At 42.1% G+C, this 27718-nt stretch overlaps 1 protein-coding gene across 4 annotated transcripts in view; it reads right to left on the bottom strand.

Annotated features, from left to right (window-relative positions):
• The window catches only part of PTPN14 (protein tyrosine phosphatase non-receptor type 14), a 161996-nt gene that overhangs the window by 85140 nt on the left and 49138 nt on the right, over nt 1-27718 (bottom strand). For 2 of the 4 annotated variants that reach the window (XM_074351816.1, XM_074351817.1), the window contains exon 2: nt 11403-11730. The exons of 1 other annotated variant lie outside the window; for it this stretch is intronic. In XM_074351816.1, coding sequence (XP_074207917.1) covers nt 11403-11576 — 174 coding nt within the window. In that variant the 5' untranslated portion in view covers nt 11577-11730. Of the gene's footprint in view, nt 1-11402; nt 11731-19229; nt 19429-27718 lie in introns of those variants that run through there. One more of the 4 variants, XM_045512492.2, reaches the window with a different exon arrangement.

Below are 27718 nucleotides of genomic sequence, written 5' to 3'. Positions count from 1 at the left end.
GATAAAAGAGTATCAGTTCATGCTCACCAGAGGCATCTCAAAGACCACACAGGAGATAAGACTCCAGCACCTTCCCTCAAATTTGGATTCCCAGCCCACACAAGGTTCCAGCTTTTACTTTGTAACTTTGGGGCAAACTAAAAGAAGCCACAGACACACAGTACTGTAATGTACACTGAGCATCCAGATGCGCATTCCTACCCCCTGCTGTGTGTACACGTGAGTACTGATGCACCTGTTAGGTAAGGGTGGGTGGGTGCAGAGGGAAGACAGTGCAGATTTATTCTGAGAGCTCCAGGCTGACTTTCCCATGCTTCCTGAATGCCTCGTGATCTCACATGGAGCACGCTGGCAGAGGCAAGTAGGGTTCTCACACCTGTTGCAAAGTAACTCACCGCTCAGCACCTAAGATGAAACCTCCTGCCAACTTTAAGCTTCCACAGTGTAGAATATTTTCATACAGTACTAGATTTCAACAGAAAATTGATTCACACTCTTTTTGAGCTTTAATGAAGTATTTAAAAAATATATATATAGGCCTTGACCACTTCATTATACATACATGTACTGCAGCAAATCTCTCCCCGACATTAAGCATGGAGAGTGGAAGGAGCCCCTCATCACAGCTGCCGCAGGAGCCCCTGGTGGCTGTTCTTGGCAGATTATGGGGGGATTTGATAGATGAAAGTGAGGTGTTCACCCTTCGACTTGAAGCCTCAACCCATTTCATTTTGAACAACGTGCTAAATGATTAAAACAGGTACTTTTATGCATCCAATCCTGTCTTTATATTAATTCACCCTAGGATTTCAGGATTAGCACAACAGTCACCAAAAAAATAGATCACTGCTTTTGAAGCATTCTTTTCTGTTTCAATTATAGCCTAGGATGGTTTACAGCACACCTGGAAATCTGCCTTCAAAGGAATGATTTCATTACACTGTTTAATTTCCAAAGGCATTTTTGTGCCGACGTTCCCACTCCAGCTGGCTGCCCCTTCAATGATATCACAGATCAATCCCTGCCACAACCCCACCGAAATCTGTAATAAAGTTTTGACTCTGACTTTACTAGAAAACCAGACCTGTCCTTGCCGACATAAAGCTGCAGACCCAAATAGGCTGAAGGATATTTCCAGTGGCTGGACTTCCAGATAGGAGCATTTCCTCCATGACATTCCAAAGGGCAAGTCCACACCAGACATCAATGCATTTCTCAAGCAACAAAATGCCAACACACAGGGCCAAGGTTATATTTCTACCAACACAGGCCAACTCGCTTGAGTGAATTCTGACCCCATTGTTTGTTTCCCAGCTCCAGTGAGCCCACTAGTTGTTCCAATGTGACCGATGACGTACAGGAAACGAAATGTGGCTGACCAGCAGGAAAACAGGCTGTGAAGTCAGTTCATCTCCCAGCTTTTACACTCGCTGTCCCAATAACTTTGCACAAGTAACTGAGCCTCCCAGAGTCTCAGAGTTTCCTCCTCCATAAAATGGGGATGATGATAACAACACCCACCCACCCACGGGCTGTTAGGGGCATAAATGAAATAACGCCTGTTCACCGTGCGCCTGGCCCATGTTGAGTACTCTGTGAGCAGTGCTTTTTGTTGCTGCTCCTGTGGCTCCTACTACTGTCATCCTCGCCAAATGAAAGCAGGTAAGCCTCAAGAATCTTTTTCATCAGCACTACCAGCATCCCTATCAACTACAGAATCAGAACACAGAAGTTATCTGGAAATAAACGAGAAAAAGCAGGCAAAAGCAGGAGCTGGAAGGCCTATAAATAACATAAAAACCTAAAAGGTATGAGAAAAATAAAATCACCAGGCAATGCCTCCCCGAAGATTTTCTTTGGAGTCTCATTATAGGTGTTTATGGGGCGCTGGAACAGCACTCTGCTCCTTTCATAGGGGATCTATGATGTAGGCTTAGGCTAACCTTAAAATGAGGCAGCCTGGGTACTTAATTTAATAAACTGTCTGAAAAGGGTCCAAGGCAGTTCTGCATTATACTGAACTCCTTTATGGAGCACAGTGCTGTCCAAGGGTATTCCATCGTATTCTGGATGGCTAGGAGTGTGTTTAGCATATAATAAATGAGGTAACATATGTAAACAGTGATAGGCTATGTAATAATTATTTTAGTTAGAAAAGAGCCCTTTTATAAGCATGGGTGGAGAAAGGGAGGGCAAACTTCGTGATTACTCGACAGGCCAACCATGATTTATTATCTTTCACTAAAAGGAGTCTTGGCATTTGGAGGTATGATTTTATGGTCCATACTTCATTCAGATTATAACATTCACTCAAATCAGTAACATTCACAGTATAAAGGATCTATAATAACTGCATAAACATTCTACAATTTTGTAAAAAAAAAAAAAAAAGAAAGAAAGAAAAAGTTAATTTTTACTGCTCCTATGCTTTGAAGACCAGTATTTTAAATTTTTTCTCAGTCCCACCCATCCAATCATTAAATCAGGACTGATCTCCACCCCTGCACCCCACAAAAACACCCTGAGAAAGACTATTCCTCAGAACACACATATACACACGTGCACATGCATGTACACAGATACATGCACACACATGCGCACACACAGAAAAGGAGGAGGATGAAGTACAAGGGAAATTATGGTACAATAATAATCCTGAGCCATAATTAAAAGTACAGAACTCCCGAATAACAAGGTAAACCACTTCTAATGCCAAAACCTAATTCACAGCGTTAAGACTTTTCTGTTGCTGCAATACAGCCTTTTCTAGAGGACACGTGTATTTCTGGGTGACTCGCCGTGCACTTTACCAATAAAATAATTATTTTGCTATTCACAAAATGGGGTTCCAGTGTAGGGGAAGGCAGGTAACCTGGAAGATACAGTCTCTACCTACTATGGCCAGAATAAGCTACTTTTGGAACTGCTGAATTCAGTGACCCAGGAGGAAGGAAAGTCTTTTTTTAATTGAAGTATAGTTGATTTACAATGTTACGTTAATTTCTGGTGTACAGAGCAGTGACTCAGTTACACACACATATCTATATATTATATATATGTCTTTTCATATTCTTTTTCATTATAGGTTATTGCAAGCTATTGAATATAGTTCCCTGTGCAAAACAGTAGGTTCTTGTTGTTTATATTTTATATATATATATATATATATATATATATATATATATATATATATATATATATATGTTTGTATCTGCTAGGAAAGTCCATTTAAGAGATCCACACACTGTTTTGTGAAACTCTGCCCCAAGTAACCTTCTCCATCGCCCACCACTCCTCGCCTCAACCCCAATTCTTCCCCTAGCCATAGCCCTGTTCTGGAGTACTCAACAGAGGAGAAAGACCATCTCAAAGTTCTTACCCTGCCCTATTCAAGTTCACGATGCAGCACATTTATTCAGCCACGTCTACACAGTGCCTCACGGGAAATGCAGTCAGAACCTAACCTCTCACTTAAGCTAACATGTGCACCAATCAACTTCCTGTGTACTGGCCAAGGGACCATTAATCCCACCAGGCCCAGCTGAGACCACACCAGGCCTGTTCATAAGTGACTGGCCAATTTCAACTCCAGCTGGATTTTGAAAGCTGAACCTCACTGCTAAACGCTGCCACACGGTCAAGGGAAATGTGAGGGACAATTCCACAGAGAAGCCACCTCCTCCACGACAAAAAGGATCCCACCTTATTGCCCAAGTAAATGCCTGAGACACTCGTTTGGTTTACCTCTGAGGCACCAAACGTAAGCCAGGTCCATCTAATCCTCACGATGCCTTGGTGTGTGCGCTAAATCCTATTTCTCTACTTTTCTGTAGAAAATAGCTCTCTGGTGCCATGAATTCTGCAAGGAGTTCACTGCAATGATAAGGAAACAAAAACAAAAACGACAGGAGAACTGGTTGCCAGGGAGAGGAACCACATCCCTGAATCAACTGCTAAAAATGCACTCCTAAAAAAAAAAAAAAATGTTGGAAGAACCACACTAAATTGTCGTTTTCATAGGAGTAGTTTCCTGGCTGGTTTAGAGTTTTGCATTTTAACAGAGGAGGTATAAATGTATGCATGCACTCAAAACTACGCTGGTTTCTTCAAAGGCAGGTTGGTGTGCGTATACTTCAGTGTCAAAGTAAGATCCCTCTTTCCATATCATGAAAAGAGTGTAGTGAGTAAAGGCCTTTAAAAACAATTTGGGATATTTTTGATTCATTTGTTCATATTATCTGTAAATATGGTGTTATTCTCCACATTAGCTATTAATAGGGAAAGATTTTTTTTTGAGGGTTTTTTTTTCCCCACCCAGTTTGTATGCTAAATGCTTAAATGCTAACTATTTGTAAGGGTTGCAGACACAGTCTTGTGTCTTAAATCCATGATCTTATTTCAAGCATTGTGAAGAGTTCATCAACCAGAAGCAAAAGTTTAAATCTTGCATTAGGTTGTAATAGGGTCCCTGAAGTATCCAGTATACTTCAGTTATAAACTAAGAAACACAGAGGTTGATATGTCTCCACATAAAATACACAGGAATTATATACAAGCATTAAAACTTTCACCGAGGCATGGAAAATACTTCAAAAGATGACTACACGCATACTCTGAAACAGCACTTCATTGCAATTACATTCCAATGGGTTTGGAAAATAAACCGCCGCACATCAGTTGGATAACTGCAAAAAACAACTTGTGTGCAATCAACCTCTACCCTGGGTAGGTCTGGGATTTCCATAACTGACACGTCTATAATTAACAACTGCACCATCTTCATTTTCCTAGTCAATCTCTTCATAAAAGTACAGGAGAAAAAACTGCAGAGTAACAGAGACCCAAGATGCAAATCTCAGAGCCAAAGAAAAAAAATCACTCTTCTGAGGCTGTACAGCTCACTTGGAATATACAAGAAAGATGAAGACTAGGGAAATTTTTTCACCCACAATCTCCATATCTAGAAATAAGACACTGGTGCCAATTTACCTTACAGAATTGACATTAAGCTAGTGAGATTTCATAGCATAATCTTTACAAAGACAAAAAGCAATATGAAATTCAGAAATCTCCCTGGCGGACTACCCTTCAATAGCTTCTTGATCATGGTTGATTATTTTAGTCCTCTTCAAATACAAACATACAGAGATGTGCTTAAGCAGGCTATAAAATACAGTAAATTCCACTATTATCTGACAGGGCCGGGGGATGAAGTGTTCCATTTAGTTGAGCACTCCTATTACCACAGATAAATTTCCAGTTCCCAAAAGATTAACACAAAATCAAGCCACAGAAATAACATTAAGTTAACTTTTCTTTGATGGTAGGAAATGTATGTTAAGATTCTGTATCTTTATAAACTCCAGCCATTATGAAAATTGTAAAATGGGAGACATTTCTACCATAGCTGATAGCTTCGGATAAATCAGCTTTCAGTAAGATGAAAACATAAATTTGCAAAAGAAAGGGGGGATAAATTAGAGGATAAGCAGCCACTCTATGAAATAGTTATGGATTTTTTTAGGCTCCTTTAAAAACCAGGGCTCTTAGACTAGCCTTAGGGAGGCCCAAGAGTTACCAAATTCAGCCTTCCCAAGAGTGCAGGGCTTCCTGAGAAGACAACAGTTCTCTATCTTGAATAGAGTGTAGCCATGAAGAGTATTCTCAGGGACCTTTGTTAAATTATTTATCCCTCCTCCATTTATTATTTTTTAATTTAAAGGTAGAGTCAAGATTATCCCTAAAGGAAATAATGCTAGCATTATTTTTACATTTTATTGGAATTCTTTATATTCCTTATTACTATTAACATGGCCTTCTTGCTTTTCTTAGAACAGCAGTGTTTAGCAGAAATATAACACGAGCCACATATTTAATTTAAAATTTTCTAGTAGCTACATTTAACAAGTACAAAGGAGGAAAACTGATTTTAATAAATTTTATTTAAAATGGTATATTTAAAATATTACGCTGTCAACATGTAACTAATATAAAAATGACTAACGAGAGATACTAACTTTTTTTCCCAGTAGGTCTTCAAAATCTGATGTGTGTTTCACACTTACTGCATATCTCAGTTCAAGCGAGCCACACTTCAAGTGCTCAACAGCCACAGGTAGCCAGTGACTAACATACTGCAGAGCACAAACTGCAATTAATAACTGTTCAAGGAATTGAAAGATGTTGGCTCAGTGTGAGATCCCAGTTTCTAATGATTAAAGCCATCTGAAAATGGAACAAGCAGACTTAATGAAAGGAGCCTAGTCTCCGGAAGGGCTGGCGCGGGTCTAGATAGCCTGACTGCTGTCTTGCAGAGGAGACGCCACACTGAGCGTGGTTCCTCTGCGACCGGCACTGTGATACTGGGGCAACTCTGCAAAAACGAACTCGTTCAATCCTCCCAACAGCTCTTGGAGGTCGCCGCCATCAGCATCTCCATTCACAGATGAAGAAACAGGAGGCTACCCAAGATTACATAGCTCAGCGGTGGCAGAGCCAGCATTCAAACTCAGGCAGCTCACACTCCTAGCAACTAAACTCTGCTGTTTCTCCATGTGCTTATTTTTTAAATATAAGAATTAGCCATAATTACATTGTTTTAGCTATTTGTCTCTTTTTTTAAAAACATTTTTTTATTGAGTTATATCTTTTTACAATGTTGTGTCAAATTCCAGTGTAGAGCACAATTTGTCTCTTAATCTAGGTCAGTGATTTTTCAAACCATGTTGGGGGTGGGTGGGGAGGGCACAGGGAGATGGGGCTCCAGATACCCATCCCCTTTCAGCAAATAGAACAGTGACATTTTATATATTGATGTTCCACTTAAGATTTCATTTGGGGAGAAGGAAAAGAGTGAAACTCACTGATCCAAATATATTGTAACTATAATATCAGAGTTCTAATTCTCTGAGCCTTCTGCACCTCCTGGGTCTCTTCCTTAACAGAGTTCCCAGCGAGAAATGCTCTGAACTTTTTAAAAACAATTCAATTATTTTTTCCCTCTTGTCAGGTTATTGTTATGTATACTTTATTAGCATCTCTGTTCCTCCTGTCACCCCAACCCCCACCCTTCTTCAGCTATTTAGTTCTTTTCCTAAAACCCAAGGTGATCATGTCCTGCTTCACCCTGAAATCCTCTGATGGCTTTCCATCTCAAGGCAGTGTTTTATTCCCCAAACGATTCAAAGTGGATTCACCTGAAGGCTAAAATAATTGTGAAACACTGAGCTCAACACATTTCTTTTTTAACTGCAGAACTTATGGGAGTGTTTCCCAAAGCATCTCACCACAGCCCCTTTGTCTGCCATTACACATCCCTCGGGAATTAGAATGGAGGAGTCAAGCTACCTGGGTTTGAGCCAGCCCAGGGAACGCACTGTGCTCCCCCATCCATACAATGCTGACAGCAAGAGTCTTACAGTCTTATAAACATTAAATGAGTTGATACATGAAAAGTGCTCAGCACAATATGTGGTACATTTAAAGGTGGAGATTATTTTAACTATTTTTGTGATACATTTTAGAAACAAATCTACAGAAGCTAGTTAAAACTCCTTAGCCAGCTACTTCAAACCCTTCAAATACAGGCTCTGCCTACCCATCCACATTCCTCCCCTCTCCGCCACAACCCCAGCACACTCAGACAAACACAAACACACACACACACGCACGCACATGCGTGCGTGCGCGCGCGCGCGCACACACACACACACACACACACAGCCCCCAATGCAAAATGAACTCTGCCCTTCTCTGAAAATTCCATGTTCCTTCCCGTTTCTGTGCCTCAGCACGGGTTGTTCCCTTTGCTTTGTTTCTTGTTTTTCCTATTCTCCAGGGTTTCTGGGAGCAGGGACCCTGTCATATTCAGCTTCCCCAGGGGATGGCTGTCTGCTGACCGTGTGAGACAGGCCTGGGTGCTCTGGATACTCTCTGAAGTGGCAGTACATCAGTGCATTCAAAACCAGATTTGAATCTCAAGAAGTCTTCCATATGGATACATGTCATTACACATTTGTCAAAAGCCACAGAGTGTACAACACCAAGGGTGGGCCCTACTGTAAACTGTGCACTTTGAATGACGAGTGTCAATGAGTGTTCATCAACTGTAACAAGTGTAACACTCTGGGGGGGTGCTGACAGCGGGGCAGGAGGTATGTGGACCCCCTGTGCTTTCCGTTCAAGTCTGCTGTAAACCTAAAACTGCTTTAAAAAATAAAATCTATTTTTAAGTTATCTAACAAAACACAAACTGTCATTAATGTAGGTTAGAACCTAAATCAAAATTAATTTTCCTTTCCTAATATAAAGCTATGATCAAGTTTAGGATACATTTAAACTAGAGAAAACTTTTTTTTTCTTTTCATTCATTCCTGAGCTATTTACTGAGACTCAACTACCTGGCCAGACTTCTTGGACAAGAATGGGCCACCAACATAATGTTGTTTATTTTTTTCTACACACATATTTACATGCATATGTATAAATAAATGTGTATTTTAATGGAAGTACTGGGGATTGAACCCAGGGCCGCGTGCAAGCTAAGCATGCGCACTATCACTATACACTATACCCACCCCACTCTGCCACCTGAACACTTCTAATGGCAAAGCAAAAGACTCACCATACTGTCTTCCAAGCCTTCATAAAAGACTAAATGTTTTGTTTTATTTCAGATGGAGTTTTACTTTCTCCTTTAAAGCACCATCAGCCCTGTCTGGAAAAATGACCCACTTACAAAGTCAAGTGAGTGAGGCAGACCCTGCGGTCACCCCTCCCACTTGTGCTCTTGGGTGGAGATCTCATTCCTCCTCAAGGTGTGTGTGGGCGAAGAACAAAGTGTTAGATTGCTCTATCTCATCCTTCAATTCAAAAGTTTCTATAGGATTGTTTCACAAAAGGCCGTACCTTCCATGTGATCTGTCACAGAATGAAAGCGTAAAACCAAAAAAAAAAAGGGTGATTTGCTCTGATGTGGATGCACCTGTTTAAGAGCATGTCAAAATAAAGCCAGCATTAAACGCAAACCCCGCCTTAGCATTAGAAGATCAATCACCCTGCCACACACACTTGACAGCAGAATCTGGACTTCACGGCTTTATCCTTTGTGACAAAGCAGTTTGGGATAATCCCGGGTTGATCTTTGCCCTCTCACTGGGAGAAACAATAGTCTGCTGAAAGTTAAGTATTATCACACACATCTCCAGACACCCCTCACCTTGTACCCTGCACTCTTGCTCTACCTGGGGACTCCCAGAGATGCCTTCTCAGCCCCCACAGTGGTGCCTGATTCTTGGACCCCCTTGGATCTTCAAAAATCCAGTTCTCTATGCTCAGAATGACCTGTCTTCTTTTCCACCTGCTGAATTCCTATGTATCATTCAAGTTCCTGTTCAAAGTGTGGTCTCTGTTCATCTTTCACTGAGGCTCCCTCTCCCCTGGCTAGGGCTGCAGTGTTCAGTGGGGCAGGCTGGGCACTGCACAACTCTAAAGAGAGCCCCTGCCTTTCAAGCCTGCCCCTGCATTGCATTTGAGTGTGGATCACACTCAATCTTAGCTGGTTTTTACTTGCTGGATTCCCCTACTAGTCTGTGCATCTCTTGAAGGCAAAATTAAAAGTTATTTACCTTAGTTTCACCGAGTCTTAAAACAGTGTTTGGAACATTGCAGTTGTTCCATATTTTCTTCAATGAAAAAATGTTTTTTAAAACTCTGAAACTGGAACAATTATAAGTTATTAGACATAGCACTATATATTTGACATACTATATCTCTGAATATTTACAACAGCCCTATAAGGTAAATAAGGTGAATATCATTATTCCCATTTTATGGGTGAGAAAATTGATGTCCAGAGATGTTCAATAACCTCTCCGAGGTTACCTAACCAGTGACAGAACCATAACTTGCATCTAAGTCCAAGACTCCAAACCCTGCACTTAACACTACTTAACTACACACAACACTGCTTCCAATGCAGGCAAAGAACACTTGGTCATCCTCATGTGAGTGGCAGGGAGCACTCAAAAGTGAAACCTCTGCATGTATTTTCAAATGATCTATAATAAAAATTTTAAGAATTTAGGCCAGCCTCCTGCCCAACTGACTACAGTATTAAGGGTTTTCCTTTATGCCAATACACATGTATGTTTAAATATGTGCATCCTCATGTGCTATGAATGAGCAAAAAAAAAAAAAAAAAAAAAAGAGTCAACCATCAACCAGTCAGGTCAGGACATTTCACACACTTATTCTATTGCATCAGCTACCAACCAAGCTACATGTATCTGTTGGACAGGACGATCTCCTCCAGGGGAAAATTAACTTCAAAGGAGGACCTGAACATGGAGACCCAGGTATAATCACGAAGACCAGTAGGAGACAGAAGCTTTCAGGTGGAATGGTCCCCCAGAGGGTAAGAGGAAGCCCTTTCCCGACCCCAGTTCCTCAGCGCAGATGGAAACAGGGTGGACCACGTGGGGTGAGGGAAGGAGACCAAACATGATCACTTCCAACAGGGACACAGCCCCTCTTCTCCATCACCCCGAGGACTGGGCAATGGTGTCACAGGGCCCAGGACAACACAGAGCTCCTCCTTGCCCTTGGGAAGGCTTGAACTCCGGGGCTCTGCAGGCATTTCAGCTCTGGCAACTGGTCAACCATGCCTCCTTGACTACCAGCCAACGAGGCCCACAGCTCTCAAGACACAAATGCTTGAGTGGGTTTCTCTCAAAAACCCCTTCTTCTGAATGTCTGCAGGACTGAAAAAAAGCAGGGCTTGCTTGTAACAAAGGGCACATTGCACTAGAGTCTCTTCTAAGGAGAGAGAACGTGACTGCCCTAATGGTCAACACTGGGTTTGCTTCAAGCCCAAAGAAAACGAGGGTCATGAGGAATCTTAAAAGGAATAAAATCCCCATTTCACAAGCTCCCACAAAAAAAGCCTTGCCAGCTATGTTTGCTTTAAATTCTTCTTCTTTTTTTCTTTTCCCTCTTTGAAGAGGAAAAGACAGAAACATAAAATAGAAGCAGCTGCTTCCACCCCACGTGTGGGAGTTCTCTCCTTGCTGCGCGCCGGAATGCCAAAGCCCCAGCCTCCCACTCGGTTGTGCTGAAGAGAGAAAACGAAGTTAGCGAGGCGAGTCTCAATACAGGCTCCTCTTTGGCTAAAAGAACAGGGCAGCCGCCACCCACCATGCAAGCTCTAGAGGTGAAACTGTTTCCCTCAACATCAGAGTAGGTCTCAGGTTCCACCAGAAGCTGTTAAGATCGAGGCCACACTAAGGATAACAGGATGCTTCTAAACCCAGTGGAGGCTGAAAAGACATGGCAAGTGCCAAGAGAAGGTGGCTGGTCCCGCAGGTGAGCTCTGGCCCATCCACCCACCACGCACGCACGCTTACCTCCCGCAATTCCAGCCTCTGGGCCACCGCCTCCAGGCACTCCTGCCCCGTGCTCTCCACGGACAGCGTGCACTCAATAACATTGCTGTCCAACAGGCGGATGCGGGTGACAAAGCAGTTCTTGCTCAGGACGTTGTAGCGCCGTGTCCGGCGGAGCTTCAGGCCGAAAGGCATGGCTCTGTGGCCCTCGGACGCTGCCTTCCTGTCCTGGCGCCCACGCCCCTGAGATGGCCTTAGCAGCTTCGTGACTGGGCGATGACACTACCACCCCTGATCCTCCAGGTGCGGAAAAAGGCTTCCATGCCCGGCGTGGCACTCCGGAGGGTCGCTGCAAACAGAAAAGCAGCAGCAAGGTCATCAGCTGGAGGGGAAGCCACAGGTATGACAGACTCCGTGTGCGTGCACGCGTGCACACACACACACACACACACACGCCTGATGGATGAACTTCTAGATTTAAGAAACAGCAAACTCTGTTGCTCCCAAGCACCTTGGCTGAGCCTGTGCATTTGACCTTATCTTATCTTACAAGGGAGATATGATAAGGCCCACTTTACAGCTAAGGAAACTGAGGTTCAGAGACATTTAAAGAACTCACCTAGCAATGCACGTGGGAAAGCCAGAATTCCAACTGATGTCTACACAACTAAAAGTCACATGCTTTTTTCACTGTACAATCCTGTCTGTTCAAGAAAGCACGAGTGGAATTTCAACACTTTTTTCAACTTCTAAATATATTATCTCATTTCAGCATCATTAACAACCCTCTAGTGTAGATGGTATGATCTCTATTTTACAGATGAAAAAAGTGGGGTTCCATGGTTTAAGCAACTCACTCATCCTGAAATTAAAACCTTATCTTGTTCCTCCCTCTTTGCAATACTGCCTCTTTACTTTCATTAATGTTATTTGCCTTTATTTTTAATATTTGTAATTATTTCCTTATTAACTTTTTCTTATTTACCTCATTTACTTAGAATGGATAATGGACAATGCAGTAAATATGCATTTGATTATTAATTATAAATTAGTAATTAATTGTAAATTAGTAATTAATGAACTAGTCAACAATTTTCTACTTAAAAAATTTAATACATGAGTGCTTTAATGCACTTAAAATCACAACTTTTTTTTAATGAAAAAAAATTTGGGGGGGGATAATTAGATTTTTATTTATTTATCTATCTTTTTAATGGAGGTCCTGGGAATTGAACCCAGGACCTTGTGTATGCTGCGCATGTGCTCTACCACTGAGCTATACCCACGCCGCCTCACAATTCTTTTTTTCACTAAATATTTAGACAGATGTGGGGAAACATCCTACTATCATTTTGTTTCTTTACAAAACGCTTGATGCAAAAGGCCATCACCAAATTAGATAATTTCACTTACTAATAATGAAATTTGCTGATACCCTGGTGTCCTACTGAATGCCAGTGATGACATTATTGCCATGGAGAACACAAGAATAAAATAACAGCAACAATAGTGGCTTTACCATTCCACCCTGTGCCAGCGATGCTCTCACCACGAGGCTCGTTAAACTTATCTTCTGAAGAAGCCCAAAATGTCCACACAGCCTCTCTGTTCAACTTTCTGTTCATGAAGCGCAGAGGACCATCTCTTGCTCATATGACTGTTCTGTTATCTCAATTTCCTAAGCCTGGCAGCCTCTACACCCTTCATCCACAGACTCACCTCCGAGCCCCCTGACACTTGGATGGGCAAACAGAAATCATTACTTGTCAGAATTCCTGAATTAATAAATAAAACGGCTTCAATATTTAAAAACCACTCCCTGGCAGTACCCCAGGCCTCACAGAGGTTGTCAGGACACAACCCTACAACACAGCAAAACACACTCCCTCGACTCCCTCGGCCGGTCTTTGATGCCTGCCCTCGGCACATTCCTCAGCGTGACAGGTACGTGTTTTATGATGGCTTAAAATACATAAGCTGGAGACTCTGGCTTGGTAAAATGGATTAACATTTCTAAATCACTTTAGGTTGGCAGGGTATCATGTTTACCTCCAAGGTAGGCCAACCTGGTGATCTCCTGATCTCTGCAGAAAAAAAATATGGAGGGACACACCCAAAAAAGAAAGTAGTATCAGAGTTCAAATGCACAGCGCTCCAGAGTTTACTGCTCACACGTTCCCTCAACTTGCAGAAGCACAGGGCAGAAGACCCTGAGATTCAATTCCCATATTGAGGGAGCCTCAAACAGAAAAAAAAATATCTGCTCTGTGGGCACAAGTCACATTTCTCATCCTGGGCTGGGTACTTACATCTGGGTGTGTCTCACCTTGAACACCTAGGAAAGAATGTGGTTGGCTGGGTGCACATTTATCCCGGCCACCACTAAAAACAACCCCTGCTACATACTTGACAGGACACAATTCACAACACAGTTAGTGAGAGAAAAAGCAAACTGCATGACAATGTGTAAGGATGATCACAGTTTTTATGACAAATAAACAAAAACACACAAATAAATGGGAAAGAATGTAAGTTCACCAAAATGACTATAATCTCAGGGCTGCGTAGTGGTGGTAGGAAATAAAACTCTTACTTGATATTTTATATATAGTCATCCCTCAGTATATGCAGGGAATTGGTTCCAGGACCCCCGCAGGTAACATAATTCAAGGATGCTCAATTCCCTCACATAAAATGCTGCGGTGTTTGCAAAGAACCTACCCCATATACTTTATTATCTCTGGATTACTTATAATACCTAATACAATGTAAATGCTATGTAAATAGTTGCTAGCATGGCAACTTCAAGTTTTGCTTTTTAGAACTTTCTGGAATTTGTTTTTTCAAAAATATTTTCAATCAAAGTTGTTGGTTGAATCTGCAGAAGTGAAACCCATCGATACAAAGGGCCAGTTGTATTTGTGAATGTTCTTCTGCCTTATTTTTGTAAATAAAGATTAATTTAAAATACATTAGCTACAGAAAATGGTGTATCAGGTGCTTCATCTGACAGCCTGGCAATATATCACCTGGGAAATACCTATTTCAAGTTTTAAAGAACTTTTAAAATCTTCACTTTGCAAGACACTTGCCAGGTATGGTATTGACAAAAAGGCTGTAAGAAAACTGGTCTGGTCGCTCTAAAAGTCAACGTCATGAAACAAAAATTGAACAGGGGGGGATTGGAGGTGCGTTGCTCTATAGTAAGAAAAAGTCAGGAGTTACAAAAGCCAAATGCAATGTGTGAACCTTAATTAAACCCAGGCTGGAAAAAAAATTATAAAAGAGATGAGATCGTTAGGGAAATCTGAAATAGAGAGTAGAAAGAAGATGATATTAATGTATTATCCTTAATTTTCTTGGTTTTTTTAATAGTGGAATTGTGCTTATGTAGGAAAATTTCTCTAAGAGATGCCAGTGGTAGGGGTAAAGGCACACGCACCTGGCGGAAGGAGGGACAACTCCAATTGAGCTGTGTGGTTCTAAGAGCCAAAGTTTAATTTTAGGGAACAGAACGTGGGCAAACCTTGGTGCAGGAACCGGAGTCACCCAGGGAGACCTGCAGTGGGTGCCAAGTTACTTATCCTCTCCCAGCCTCAGTTTCCTCATCTACAAAAATAATCCCTACCCCAGGTGTGTGTGAGGAGTCAATGAGAAACATGTCCCTGGTGATCTTAGTAAGGGTAGGTGTGTTCCCTTCCTCTGCCCACCCCAACTCCCTGCAGCAGCTGGGTTTGCTCAAAGGACAGCAGAGCAGGTGTGAAAAGGACTTGGGTACCTCACCACCTTCTGTGGGCAAAGCCTTTCAAAAAGAAAAAAGGCGAAACAAAGAAGGTAAGAGTTTAACATGAAGCAATGACAGTTCCGTGGGGAAACTTGACCAAGAGGAACACTGAACCATGCATTCTCCCAGCACCGCTACCTTGTCATCTCCCAATCTCTGACATCTGGAGCAGAAAGGAACCAATTATTTGAGGAAATTTCCTGTTATGAGCCCATCCTCAATGGGTTAGCAGACTGTCACCTTCTCCTTATCTCAGTCAAGAACATGTGTCTGGTGTCAGCAACTGTTTTTGTTTTTGGGTTTTTTGGTAGAAAATTAATTCTCAGCTGACTTTGGTCTTATCATGCACTTGGCTGTATCTCTACAGCTGCTGGAGCATCCTGGTCTCTCCCACACTGGAGAAACCCCCAGAGGCATCTTGGCTCCCAGTTAGAATCTTAAAGGGAAAGATCTGTGTCAGATTCAGCCCTGTCGTCTCCTATAACCTAAAGTGGAGCTCTGCACATGGCAGGAAGCTAAATAAATAGTTGTCATTGTGATGAATGAAAGAATGAATCCTGAAAATAGTTGAGTTTTTAACACCAAGGTAGGGTAGGGGCCTCCAGGTGACCTCAGAGACACTTGAGGAATTTGGAGCCTCAGACAGGACTGACTTCGGGGGACATAAGAGAGGCTTAAACTGTGGAGAAACAGGATGAGAAGTTATTCAGCTCACTGATGCTTTTTGGGGAAAAAAAATGGTACCCAGATTTCTGCAAGAACATTCCCACCACTCAGGTTTCCCTTCTCCAGCCCTTGAGGTGCCTCATGCTGGGGACCACGTGGTCTTGAAGACCAGAGAGATGCCATATCCTGTGGAAGTTCCTTACAAAACCTACAGTGGAACTGCGGACAAGCTAGTGCTCCAGAGTGCCCGTGACTGCCGAAAGCGATTTGTTGGGATATTCGCTCTGTAAATACCACACTTTAAAGGTCTTTTATTGAATAGGCAACAGTGAGATAGAACATACAGAAAGCTTCAAAGTCACTTCTAAAGCCACTCCTGAAGAGGCCATCAGGTTCCTCAAATCTCTAATATGCACATATCCATCCTTAACCATCAGCTGTGAATCTCCAGTACCTTGTACTTTTTTTTTCCTAAACATCTTAATGAAAAACCTTCATGCTGAAAACACAAAGCAAAAACAGCTTTCTCATAATAAAGAAAAAATTGTTTGACTTCTTTAAATACAATGGGTAAAAAGTAGAGAGATCTTTCATAATCTCAACAAAATACAGCTTAATCTTCTTTCGTGAATGACCTGTACAGTTTCTAGAAAAACAAAAGACAGAACTTTAAAAATCCAAATCTTCAACATGATCGGCATACTTTCTCTCGATTTCCCACGCTGTATTACATACACTTGCCTTTTTATTTTCCCCCTAAAGGTAAGTTCTGAAATCATGAGCAGAAGCTAACTGCTGTTCAGCCGCATTCTTTATTTACCAACAGTCCCTGGAATTTTTCCAGCATTCCAAATTATTACAACTCCCAAGCACACCTCACAGAACTATGTAACCCTGGTCTGGGTGTGAGAAAGGAAAAACTGATGTGACTCGCCCATCCTGTGTATAAACCTGCAGAAGGCACAGCTTGGTTTTGAAAAGTACTCTGCCATTTTCCTAAGGAGAGTTTAAAAAAAGGATGGGGTGAGAGGGGATGGGAAAGAATGAAGGATTGAAAAGTTCCCTCTTAAAGAATAGCAGAAAAGGAGGTCCACTCTGTTCAGTGAAAAAATCATACCATCAGCTTCTACTTTAAATTTGATGTACATCCATTTAGCAAATCATTTTTAGCCAAGTAAAAATTCTGTGCAAGGTTTAAAACCCAAAGCTCTAACTTTTCATTACCAAGTAACTACAACAACAAAAGCAGAATGGTCACCTTTTAAAATCCTCCTGTTTCTCTCCTGCTAACTCTTCAAAACTTCAGCAGTGAGATGTGTCCAAAAAAACACATTTTCCAACATTTCCGTGCATCAACCATGTACTTGACCTTTCAAGTTTTTCTTAAGCTGTATTTAAAGTGAGAAGAAAGCTTCTTGCTCTGGGACCCCATCACAGGTAGCTACATAGCAACCACATCTGTGCAAAACATTGCTGACAAAGCCCTACGTCCAGCAACATACACTTTTGCTCGGGAAATAAAAAGTACCCTCACAGTTCATTTACTGTGACTTTATATGTATACCTTTATATAGTTTGCTTTTAGCCCTTCGCAGATGTAAGAGAGATAAGGAAAAGCGCCTTGACTGGGCATAAAATGGCAGTGAGGGAGGTGACAGGTCAGCCATGAAAATAAGCCCTCCATAGCACGGAAGGCTGTGTCAAGAACACCCAGGAGTAAATGGGAACAACGAAATAACACCCAGTGTTCTTGGGTTAAGAAGCAGAAAAATACATATATTCTTAAGCAGTCCCATTCACGGTGGTTAAAAACAAGAACAACAACAACAATGGTTCTTGAGAAGGAAAGCTTCCATCCCCTGGAATCACTTTTTTCCCTCAGCAAGTGGTTCCCTATCTTTCACTCCTCCTTTAACACTCGGAAGCAAACCAGTTCTATGACACATCAAAGGCTGCTATTTTTTACAGGGGAGGGGCCCTGCAGAAGGCAAGTCTGGGAAAACAAATAGTTGAAACCCCTTCCCCAAGTAAATGTTTAAAAAAATCATTTCCCCACCCCCTGCTTCGAGGATCACTGCCCTGAGGTTTCTAGAGAGACATGATCTGCCCACAAGAAGGACCTTAAAATGTGAACATTTCCATTTTTCACCTTCTTGAAACTTTTAAGGCATTCAAAGCACACCTTGAATATTTATAAATAAAATTAATATGTCGCCTGAGATTTGCTTAAAAGCAGCGGCGTGGGGGAGCTGCGTGGAGGTGGAGGGCAGCCGTGAGCTGACAGCTGCTGCTGGTGGGAGACGGGTATGTCAAGGCCCACATCGCTCTGCAGGTTTATGTCTGCTTGAAATGTTCCATATTAAAAAGGTTTTTTTTTTTTTAATGAAGAAGTGTTTCTTAAATGGTACTGTGTAAAGTAACCTGGTAAAACAGGTAACAGTGCCCACTTTACAGAATGTGTTTTACAGAAAAAAGGGGTATTTTTCTCTTCATCCAAACCCCTCTTGCCCTTCCAAAATGAAAGTTGCATTTAACTAGATCAAATCAGCAGTAAGAATTTTTCATTTCATTTTTAAAAGATGGCAGGAAAAGTTCTTTTTACACGTAAAGGGACAAGTTGGATAAAATGCAGAGAGCACTCAACCAGGCGTAAGATAAGGGACTCTCCGCCGTCCCACCTGCACAATCAGCTTTATCAAAGTGCCTGACTCTGGCTTACTTCTCAAATGAGCTCACACTGTCTATTCACACCAGGAATGCTTTGTACTAAGAGACTCCGCCCTTCTTTAAGAGACCGTAGACTCTGCAACTCTCAATTCCAGTTCTTTGTGCTGTCAGTGTCTACACCCATGGTGATGTGTGTCCTGGAATGTCAGATAATCACAGCCAGGAACCGGAACGGGAGATTCCTGCAAGTGCCAGAACACCAAGAAGGCAGCAATGGTCACTTCCACGTTTAAAGGCGACGATGCTGAGCAGTATCTCCAGCAGCCCTCTGGGAGGGCTGCTCCTAGTGCCCCATTTCACAGACTAGGGCACTGAGGCTGCAGAGATTAAGAACTTGCCACCCAAGATCACATAGTTACTAATGACACTATCTGAACCACCATATTCTTACTCAGTGAACCCTTTTAATAACACCCAGAAAGCGGGTTGGAAACTCTGACCTGGTGATATAAAAATAACAATGACAAAAGCAAGCTACCACATTCCATAAGGAAGATGGAGAGATGCCACCTGCAGTCTGTCCCTGCTCACCCACCATGGACTTGACTCAGATATGGTGGAGGTGGACCCTGAGGCTGCTGACCCATTTTCAGCCCCCATCCCAGGGGCACAGCAGTTGGAGCGGGGTCCTGTCCGGGGCCACTGCACCTCCCAGCCCCAGTGCCTCTTACCTCCTAGGGTCCTGGCCCACGGTCTCTGCTGCGCGGTGGGGTAATCCTAGCACGACACATACAACCTCTTCAAAAACCAATTTCAGAAACAATCGCAAGAGCAACCCAAGAGGTTTTCCACCCTGGTCATATGACTCACTTGTCGAAACAAAAGAAACTGGCTGAAGGTAAACACACCTTCAACTTGCTTCACCCTCCTCTGGGATGTGCGCCCTGAAGGGACAAAGCTGAAGGAGAGGGGCTCTTCGTGAGAGGCTGTTGCAAGTGATTCCCCCTCAGCCAAGTTTCCACACCTCCCTTTCCCCCGCTTCCTTCCTTCCTGAGTTCCCTCGACTTCCCTCACAAGTCCAGGGCTTTCGGGTGGGAGGACTCATCTGTGTCGCTTCCTCTCCAAACAGAAGCAGAGCAGCCAAGCATCCCCACCAACTCTCTCCCCCGGGTCTGTGCCTCCAGTGCCCAGCTGGTTGCCTGGCTTCTCCAGCCCCACCAGTGAGCCTCGCCCCAGTGTGGGGTCATTTCCACTCATGAACCACTTATAAGCTGTATCACCGTGGCTCCGAGCTGCCTCACTTTCTGCAATTATAACATGGGGGTGAAAAGAGTTGTTGGGAGGAATTACAGGCGTCGGTTCCGTAGAAAGCGCTGGCCCAGCTCCTGGCACGTGGCCGGGACTGCGTCTGTGTTTGCTCTCGCTGCCCTCAGTACTGTTGCTATTTCACTGAATATTGCAGAAAGCCCAGCGAAACACAGACTACCTGCTATGTCCCATGAGAGTAAAAGCCGCTTTCCAACAAGCTGATAGTTACAGAATGCTTAAGGTTAAGGCATTTCATCATAAGGAGGCAAACTGTGAATGCAGAACAAGCAACTACAGGTCGGCTGGTGGGGAACCGTGACAGGGTGCCCAGTGGGTTTCAGATGTGTGACCACTCCTGTGGGCAGGGATACAGTCAAGCGGGTTCTAGTGTTAGAATGCAACCACCTCTCCAGAGCCAAGATGCTGAATCAGGAGGTAGAAAGAATGAAAACAGGTATGAACTTGAACTAGTGTCAGCTGTTAAAGCGCTGCATAATCCTGACTGATGTAATCAGATGTTGATTACTAACGAGAGAAAACAAAGCTTCTAAACAGAAGGTCATGCGACACACACCTCCCTTCATGTGGAAAGAACTACATATGCCGCGTAAACGCGCGCACGGCAAACCCACCATAACCATCTTTTCTTCTCTTTGTCCCCTGCCTGGTAGACACACACACGCACGCACACATGCACACCCTAAGTGGGTACTTGGCAAAACTCATGTTGTACTAGGTAGTTCTCAGTGACATCACTCTTAGTAATGTCACTGCCTTTTCTTTAAAGGCATCTATGTACCTCTAACACAGTAACTTCACTGCTGTAAAAACAATCTGTTATCATACTGCGATTCCTGTTACCGTCGGTGACCTCAACCCTGAAGATTTTGGCAGTTGCCTGCATCAGTGCGGAGCAAGTCTGAGCTGGGGAGACAAGTTGCTGCACACGGGGGTGGCTCTTCCCCTGCGTGGTGGGGTGTCTACACCCTGGGGGGGTGAGCCCAGTGAGGGCCAGGAGGGCAGATGTCAAGTGCTTCAGTTCTCAAGTGGGACTCCTAGCTCTCAAAAACGGAACAACTTACACATGCACGATTTCTAACAAATTCATGTCTAATCAATGCAGCAAAGACTACACAGAGTAAAGCTCATTCCAGAGGCTCCCTCTGCTCTCCTGATTTATACTTCCGTTTCAAAATGTGAAGGATTTCAAATTTCCCTGGAAATAAATACTGTTTACTGAAATCTTTGTATATAGGTGGGGGGTGGGGGACAAGAAATCCCTGCGGGGAGAAAATGCATATCTGTTCTTCCACTAGATTGTAAGAGGGCAGGAACCAACTTTTGGAAGCCCAAATTCTTCTGCTGTATAAGTAACACATACTCTGATTCAGCATGCCACTTTGGGGAAACTAATTGGAACTAAAAGCAACAAATCTTAAGGATTATGTATAAAGCTGCTATAGCAAACATCTGAAGTAGAGAAGGGGTGGGGAGACTAAGAACAACCCACAGTAGAGTTATGTCCAAATAAATTCTGGCATAGCCACCTTATTTAGGGTATTATGCAGTTATTTAAAATTAGTAAAATCTGAACCTATGAACCTGTTAAAAATTCTCTAACTATTGGCTTGTTGGAAAAGTTGCAGAATAATACGTAAGGGAAAAACAAAGCCAAGCCAGTCATCTTGTGTGCGTTTGTTTATGCTTATATCAGTTTGAAGAAAGGTGCAGAATATTTCTATCCTCAGAGGGAAGACAGGGGCAGGAGGATATCTACTTTGTCTTTACTGTCTTTGGAGTTATTAATATTGTATTAGACAAAAAAAATTATTTTAAATCATTTAGCCTCTGCCTTTCCTAAATACTATTATACTACATATAAGGAAATACATACTATATACAGGGAAATTTGGAAGAAGTCTTCCTTCAGAAGTAGTATTGTATCAGCTATCACTCATCATTTCATCTGTAATATCATCTGAGTGATTACTATTTGCCAAAATTGTGCTGAAGACTTCTGCAGGTATCATATCATTTAATCATCACAATTCCAATTTACAGATAAGAAAACTGAGATGATATACCTGGCCAGTCCCAAAGCTGGCAGGTGGCAGAGGCTCCCTCCAAAGCCCAGCCTTTCACTATTAGATGATACTCTAAGGTGCGTATATACCACATATGCCCCCTTCATAATTATCAGTATTCAGAATGCTCTCTCACTAACTACATGACTTTCAGCATCATATAGAACCATACCTTGACTAAAAGCAAAAGAAAAACAAAAATCATGGGATCAAGCATTCCTTTTCAAAATTAGAAGTGATTAAAACCGCTTAAATCCTGGAACTTGTGTGAGTTTTCATTCTTTTGAATTATTAGGGTTAGAAATGTCATTCTTTTTCTACTTTAAAAATGTTAATAATCTTTAATATTTTGATTATAAATTCACTGTAAGAAAATTGGAAATTACAGGAAACTAAAAAGAAAAAGAAAAATCACTTATAATGTCATCACCCAGAGATAAATTTAACATTTTTGTATATTTTATCCCATTTCTTTAATTACATATATTTTAAATTTGTTTACATAGTTGGGGTTGTACAACATTGACATTTTTCATTCTTCCTGATTCCTACTTACTGTTTTCCCATATTATTGAAAAAAATTTTAAAACAAGTTTAAACAGTTGCATAATATTCTATGATACATAGATCAATGTTTATGTAACCATTCTTCATTGCTGAAATGTTAGGTTGGTTCTGATTTTTCGCCATTGTTCAAAAAGATCTGCCTAGATCTCTGATCCTTTCTTGAGGGTAGATTCTAAAGAACAAGTGTTATCAAGTCAAAATCTGTACGTTTTTAGAAGTCTCATTGCATATTCTTAAATTGATTCCCAAAGGACTGTCAAATGCAGGCACCATGACAGATTGCCATGACTTCCAATTCTTTATCAGTAAAATGACTGAAATACTGCATTTTCTTAAATACTTTAGTAAAAAGCTGCATAGTACAAAACAGAAAGGAATCAAACCTCGAGTCAAGGGAACTAAGGTTAAAGCTTTTTCTCTTACTGGGTTCCCTTCAGCATGACTCCCAAAAAGGCAGAAAAGTTTCAGTGAAGGAAAATTTCAACCTGAAAGGGAGACATCAAAGCCCCAAAGCCCCCACGTGACTGGAGGTCTGGGCAGCAGAACGCCTCCCAGTATCCAGTCTGCAGTAAACGGGATCCCTTTTCTCCAAAGCTGCCATGCTCTGCCACCTACTACAACTTTAGAAGCAGCAGTTCTAAGGACAGCTTTTGAGAAATAGAATACGTTGCCCTCCATCAAGTGGTAACTATGGAAATTACTTGGCCTGAACATCAAATGACTGTACTTCCTTATATTTATATATCATTTCCTCAAAAACTATTATTCACTCAGCACAGACTACTGATTGTGGGAAATCCCAAAGAACAAGTAAAGACACCCTCTCTGCCTCCCGAGTTGTAGAAAATGCTAGGTCAGGGTAAAAACCAAGAGCAGAAGATACGCTAGGCAGCTGGGAAGAGATTTGTCCAGACAGAGCAAGGGCAAGAGGGAAACAAGGAGTAGATGAAAATGTACACTGACCATCTGGAGACGGTTCCAGGGCTCAAGATAACCTGTAAAAGGTAGAAAGGGGAATGACAAAGGCTCGTGGCTCAAGAAGAGCTTCAAGTATGGTGAGGTTTCAGCTGAAGGTTATCTCCAAGATCAACCTTATTTCACATAAACAATATTTGAGACAGAAGCAATGCAAGGAGCGAACAAATACAGCACAAGATAGGAATCAGAATTTAAACATTCTAGTGATCTTACTAGCACGTGATAGTTTGAAACTGTTCCAATTAATCAAACACCGGAGCCATAGTCATTAGCTCTCAAGAGCACTGCCGCACTTGAGAACGACTGGTAAATGAAGACCTTCATGTAGCCACTAAAACAGGCAACAGTGTAGCATGAAGATTCCATTCTACTGCGGTTCCTGGACACTCTCAAAGGAGCGTGAACTGATTTGGAAAAAATGTAAAGGCACTTAGCCACTTATATACTAAGTTAGAACTTTTATGACGGTGGCTAACCACATCAAAGAAAAATTACCCAAGGTGACCATATTGCAGTAACTCATTCCAGGAACAATCTTCTCTGTGTTGAAATTTCGACTTTGTAAAATAGACTTAAATCTTTCCTTCTAATTTTATCTATTCTCTCTTACAGTCTTTCATCTTAAAAAAGGCAACTGGGAACCATCATCTCTGTACCTTCAAATATTTAACACTCTCATTCACTGCCTCAGATTCTCCAACTTAAATAATCCTACTTTTCTTACCTTCTCTTTTTAGGTGCTAGTTCATTGCCCTTTAATTATCTCTGTGGTTCCCTATTAGCTCAAAATTCTCCTTGATTTTCTTTTAGTTCATTGCAGAATTAAAAAGAGACAAGTTATCTTTACAACCTGTCTCACTGAGATGAGCTTCTTCGTCAACAGAAAGCACAGCACACAGTGGGATTTTCCCACATCTTCACTTACAGAAAAGAAATCTCTCACTAGAGGAAGATACAAACAAACCAAAACAAACACACTAAACTAACCTGCTCTCATCTGTATTAGATGATGCAGAGAAATAGGACAAAGGGAAAAAAGTATAAAATGGGTCTGGAATATCTAGTTTTAATTCCTGGCTCGGTCTTCAATCCAGTCAATAATTAGAAATTTGGAGCAAGAGGCTAGGACACTGCTGAGTTTAAGTGACAAAATGAAGATGTTTGGACTCTTTTTCCAATAGAAAAATCACTTACATTCAAGGAGGGGAATAAGACACACCTGCTAAAAGCCCCATGTTTTAGGAAACTAGGGGATTTCTGTAAACAACCACCCCTCAACAACAAAAAAATGCAAATCCAAAGGAAAAAACCCGGGAGAGCAGGTTAAATTGGCCTGCTGTTAGCCTAACTGTGAGAGGCACCAGGTACCAGATGCTTGGTTTTGTGAGGTGTGTAGGTTTTGAGCAGGGAAAGATTTGAAAGTAGGGGGGTTGTTTGAATGCCTTTATAAGGAAGTGGTACTTCCCCCAGTCCAGATGGAATGGAAGTCAGAGGGCTCCAAGGGGGGGTGTCTCCAGGAGGGAAGAGAGAAGGGAGAGGGGTGAAATTACCTGACAAGCCTAGATCATGTGGAAAGTTGTATAAGAGGAGTTTCATAAAGCAGTTGGAGGTGTGTGGGAAGACTTCGTCAGATGTTTAAAGAAAACCAAGCAAACGAAAAGGTGAAGTATTTACCAACTCAAGGGAAAAAAAAATGTGTTCAAAAAAGAAAACGCTGGGGGAAGGTATAGCTCAGTGGTAGAGGGCATGTCTAGCATGCACGAGGTCCTGGGTTCAATCCCCAGTACTGCCATTAAAAATAAATAAATAAATAAATAAATCTAATTGCCCCCCCCAACAAAATTTAAAAAAATAAATAAACCAAATAAAATGAATAAATAAAAATAAGTTTTATTTTAATTATTAAAAAAAGAAAACACAGTATCAACCCTACACTTGGCTTAGCTATAAATGTTACTTACATATTTATATTGAATAGAAAGCACTGAGCTGAGACTACCAGAGTATCCATGCTGCTAATCATACTGGAAAGGTGGTGGCAAGGAAGATGGAGTATAAATGAGCTCAAGTCCTTACCTACCACCACCACCACCATCATCACCACCACCACCGTCACCACCGCCACCACCAGCACCACCATGACCAGCAGCAGCATCCTTGCTAACATTATTGAATCCTTACTGTTTTATTATTTTTCATTCTGAGCACTTACTAGTCAGCCTCCTGTCTCTCCTAGGAGTCAATGGGCTGTCACAGGACAAAAGGTATCACAAAGCCTCCCAGACTAAGAAAAGAGGGATGTCTCTATCAGAAGGAAAGCTTCCCTTGAATGCCCTGAAGTCAGTCTTTGGGATTCCTTCGCAAAAGAGGAGCATCCCGCTCAATTTCAGGAAGTCTGTAATACCGCCAGGAACAAGGCCTCAACAGAGGACACTAGGTGAACAGAGGAGGGCTGGTGGACATTGAGCTGGAAGAAGTGGACCTAAGAGAAATCTAAAATACAGCTGCCCAAGACCTGCAATTTCCAGCCTCCACTACTCAAATGACAGAGGTTAATCTAAACACAGATGGCTTTTGCACTGAGTCTAATCCATGAAGAGGGATTACCTCGGGGCTGCAGACAAAACCAGCTTTTATGTGTAAGTGGTGATTCCTTGAGCACAGACATCCACAGATGCTGGCATCACTGTGGGTCAACAAGTGAATATCAATGAGTTCTGGTCACTAAGTGTTCATGGTCAAAGCAAAACTCCTAATTTTACCAGAAATTATAGTTACCGATTATAGAGCATTTCTTCCACACTAAAGTCTGTACATATATTATTTCTAGTACTCACATCACTGACCCTGGAGTAGGCATTATACCCATTTTATAGATAAATAAACTGAAACTGACAGAGTTTAAGTAACTTACCTAAGACCACACAAGAGCTAGCAATGGAGTTCACAGAGTCTCCATTAGGCCATGTGGTCTCCCTCTTCTGTAATATCTTAGTGTAAGCCTTTATTATGGCCTTTCTGTAGAGTCTGGAGGGATACAGCAAAGTCCATCTCTACCAATGGAAACAGAACTCAGAGCTCATGACCTCCTGACACTGTTGTATGCAATTGGTTACCATCTTAGAGAAATGCACTCTTGGAGTTCCTAGAGTTAGGACAGTAGGAACAAAGTTGCTAGATGACCCAGGGTCAGGAAGAAAAGCAAGAAAAGGAGATTAGAGGCAGTGAAGGGCTAGAAGCCAGTGCCTCTACTCCATGTGGACTGGCATGTGCTCTAGACACATGCCTGGCATTTACCAGTACTGTTCCTCCTCTGATTCAAAAACAGAATCAACCTCCCTGGATCCTGATACTCCTCTCACTAAGGAACAGAGGCCAGTCTTGATACTGTCGGGCTGAAAAAATAAATCAAAAGGTGGGAAAGTTCTGAGACGTTTACGTGACAAACTGGCATATCCCAAGTTTTAGCTTTGGTACTTCTCAGGAAATCTGGAAAAGCTGAGCCCCTGCAACCCAGAGACAGCAAGCTTCCACCTGTTCATGTTAATTTGCACACTTTGGTGAAACTCTCCAAAGTATCTTTCCATTCTACCAACAGAATAATAAATATAAGGGAAATATGTGAGGTGATGGATGTGTTAATTAACTAGATGGGGGATCCTTTCACTATATATGTATATCAATCACCATGAAGTTCATTTTAAATATCTTACAATTTTATATGTCAGTTACACTCCAATAAAGCTGAAATTAAACAAAATTAATAATACCAGAAAGAACTATATGCTTTTATATTCTCATGGGTGAGTGCAGAAGTGAACACAAATTGCACTGCACCCACTCCCCTTAAGCCAATGTCAGTATTAAAACCAATTCAAGTAAATGATGCCTATTTCCTAAGGCACATCCTAAAGTCACAGATTTGAGGGTGGTTCACATAGGACTAGAGAAAGGAAAGGAAAGTGAAGGAAGAAGCAGGCAGGAAACAACTTACTGAGAGGTCTCAAAAAATAGCCAGACTAGAATTAAGGAAGGTGGAGCCAGGGCTGCGAAATCCAGTTATGAAAGCAACAGAGAAAATAGCTAAATCAACCTGCACTCCGCCAATTACGCAGGAAAAAGGTAGGAACGCGCTGTGCTGGGAGGTGAAGTGCTCAACAGTGACTGAAAGAGAAGGCGGCTTTGGGGGGAGACATGTCTCTGCCATGCCTGGGAAGAGGAGGCTGAGGGTGAGATCTTTGGAGGCGAGGGGACAGCATTATAGGATGGCTTTCCCGCTCTGC

This window comes from Camelus bactrianus, chromosome 23 (genome assembly GCF_048773025.1).
Source record: "Camelus bactrianus isolate YW-2024 breed Bactrian camel chromosome 23, ASM4877302v1, whole genome shotgun sequence".
In the NCBI taxonomy this organism is placed as follows: Eukaryota; Metazoa; Chordata; class Mammalia; order Artiodactyla; family Camelidae; genus Camelus; species Camelus bactrianus.
This window is presented reverse-complemented; position numbering and strand designations above follow the sequence as displayed.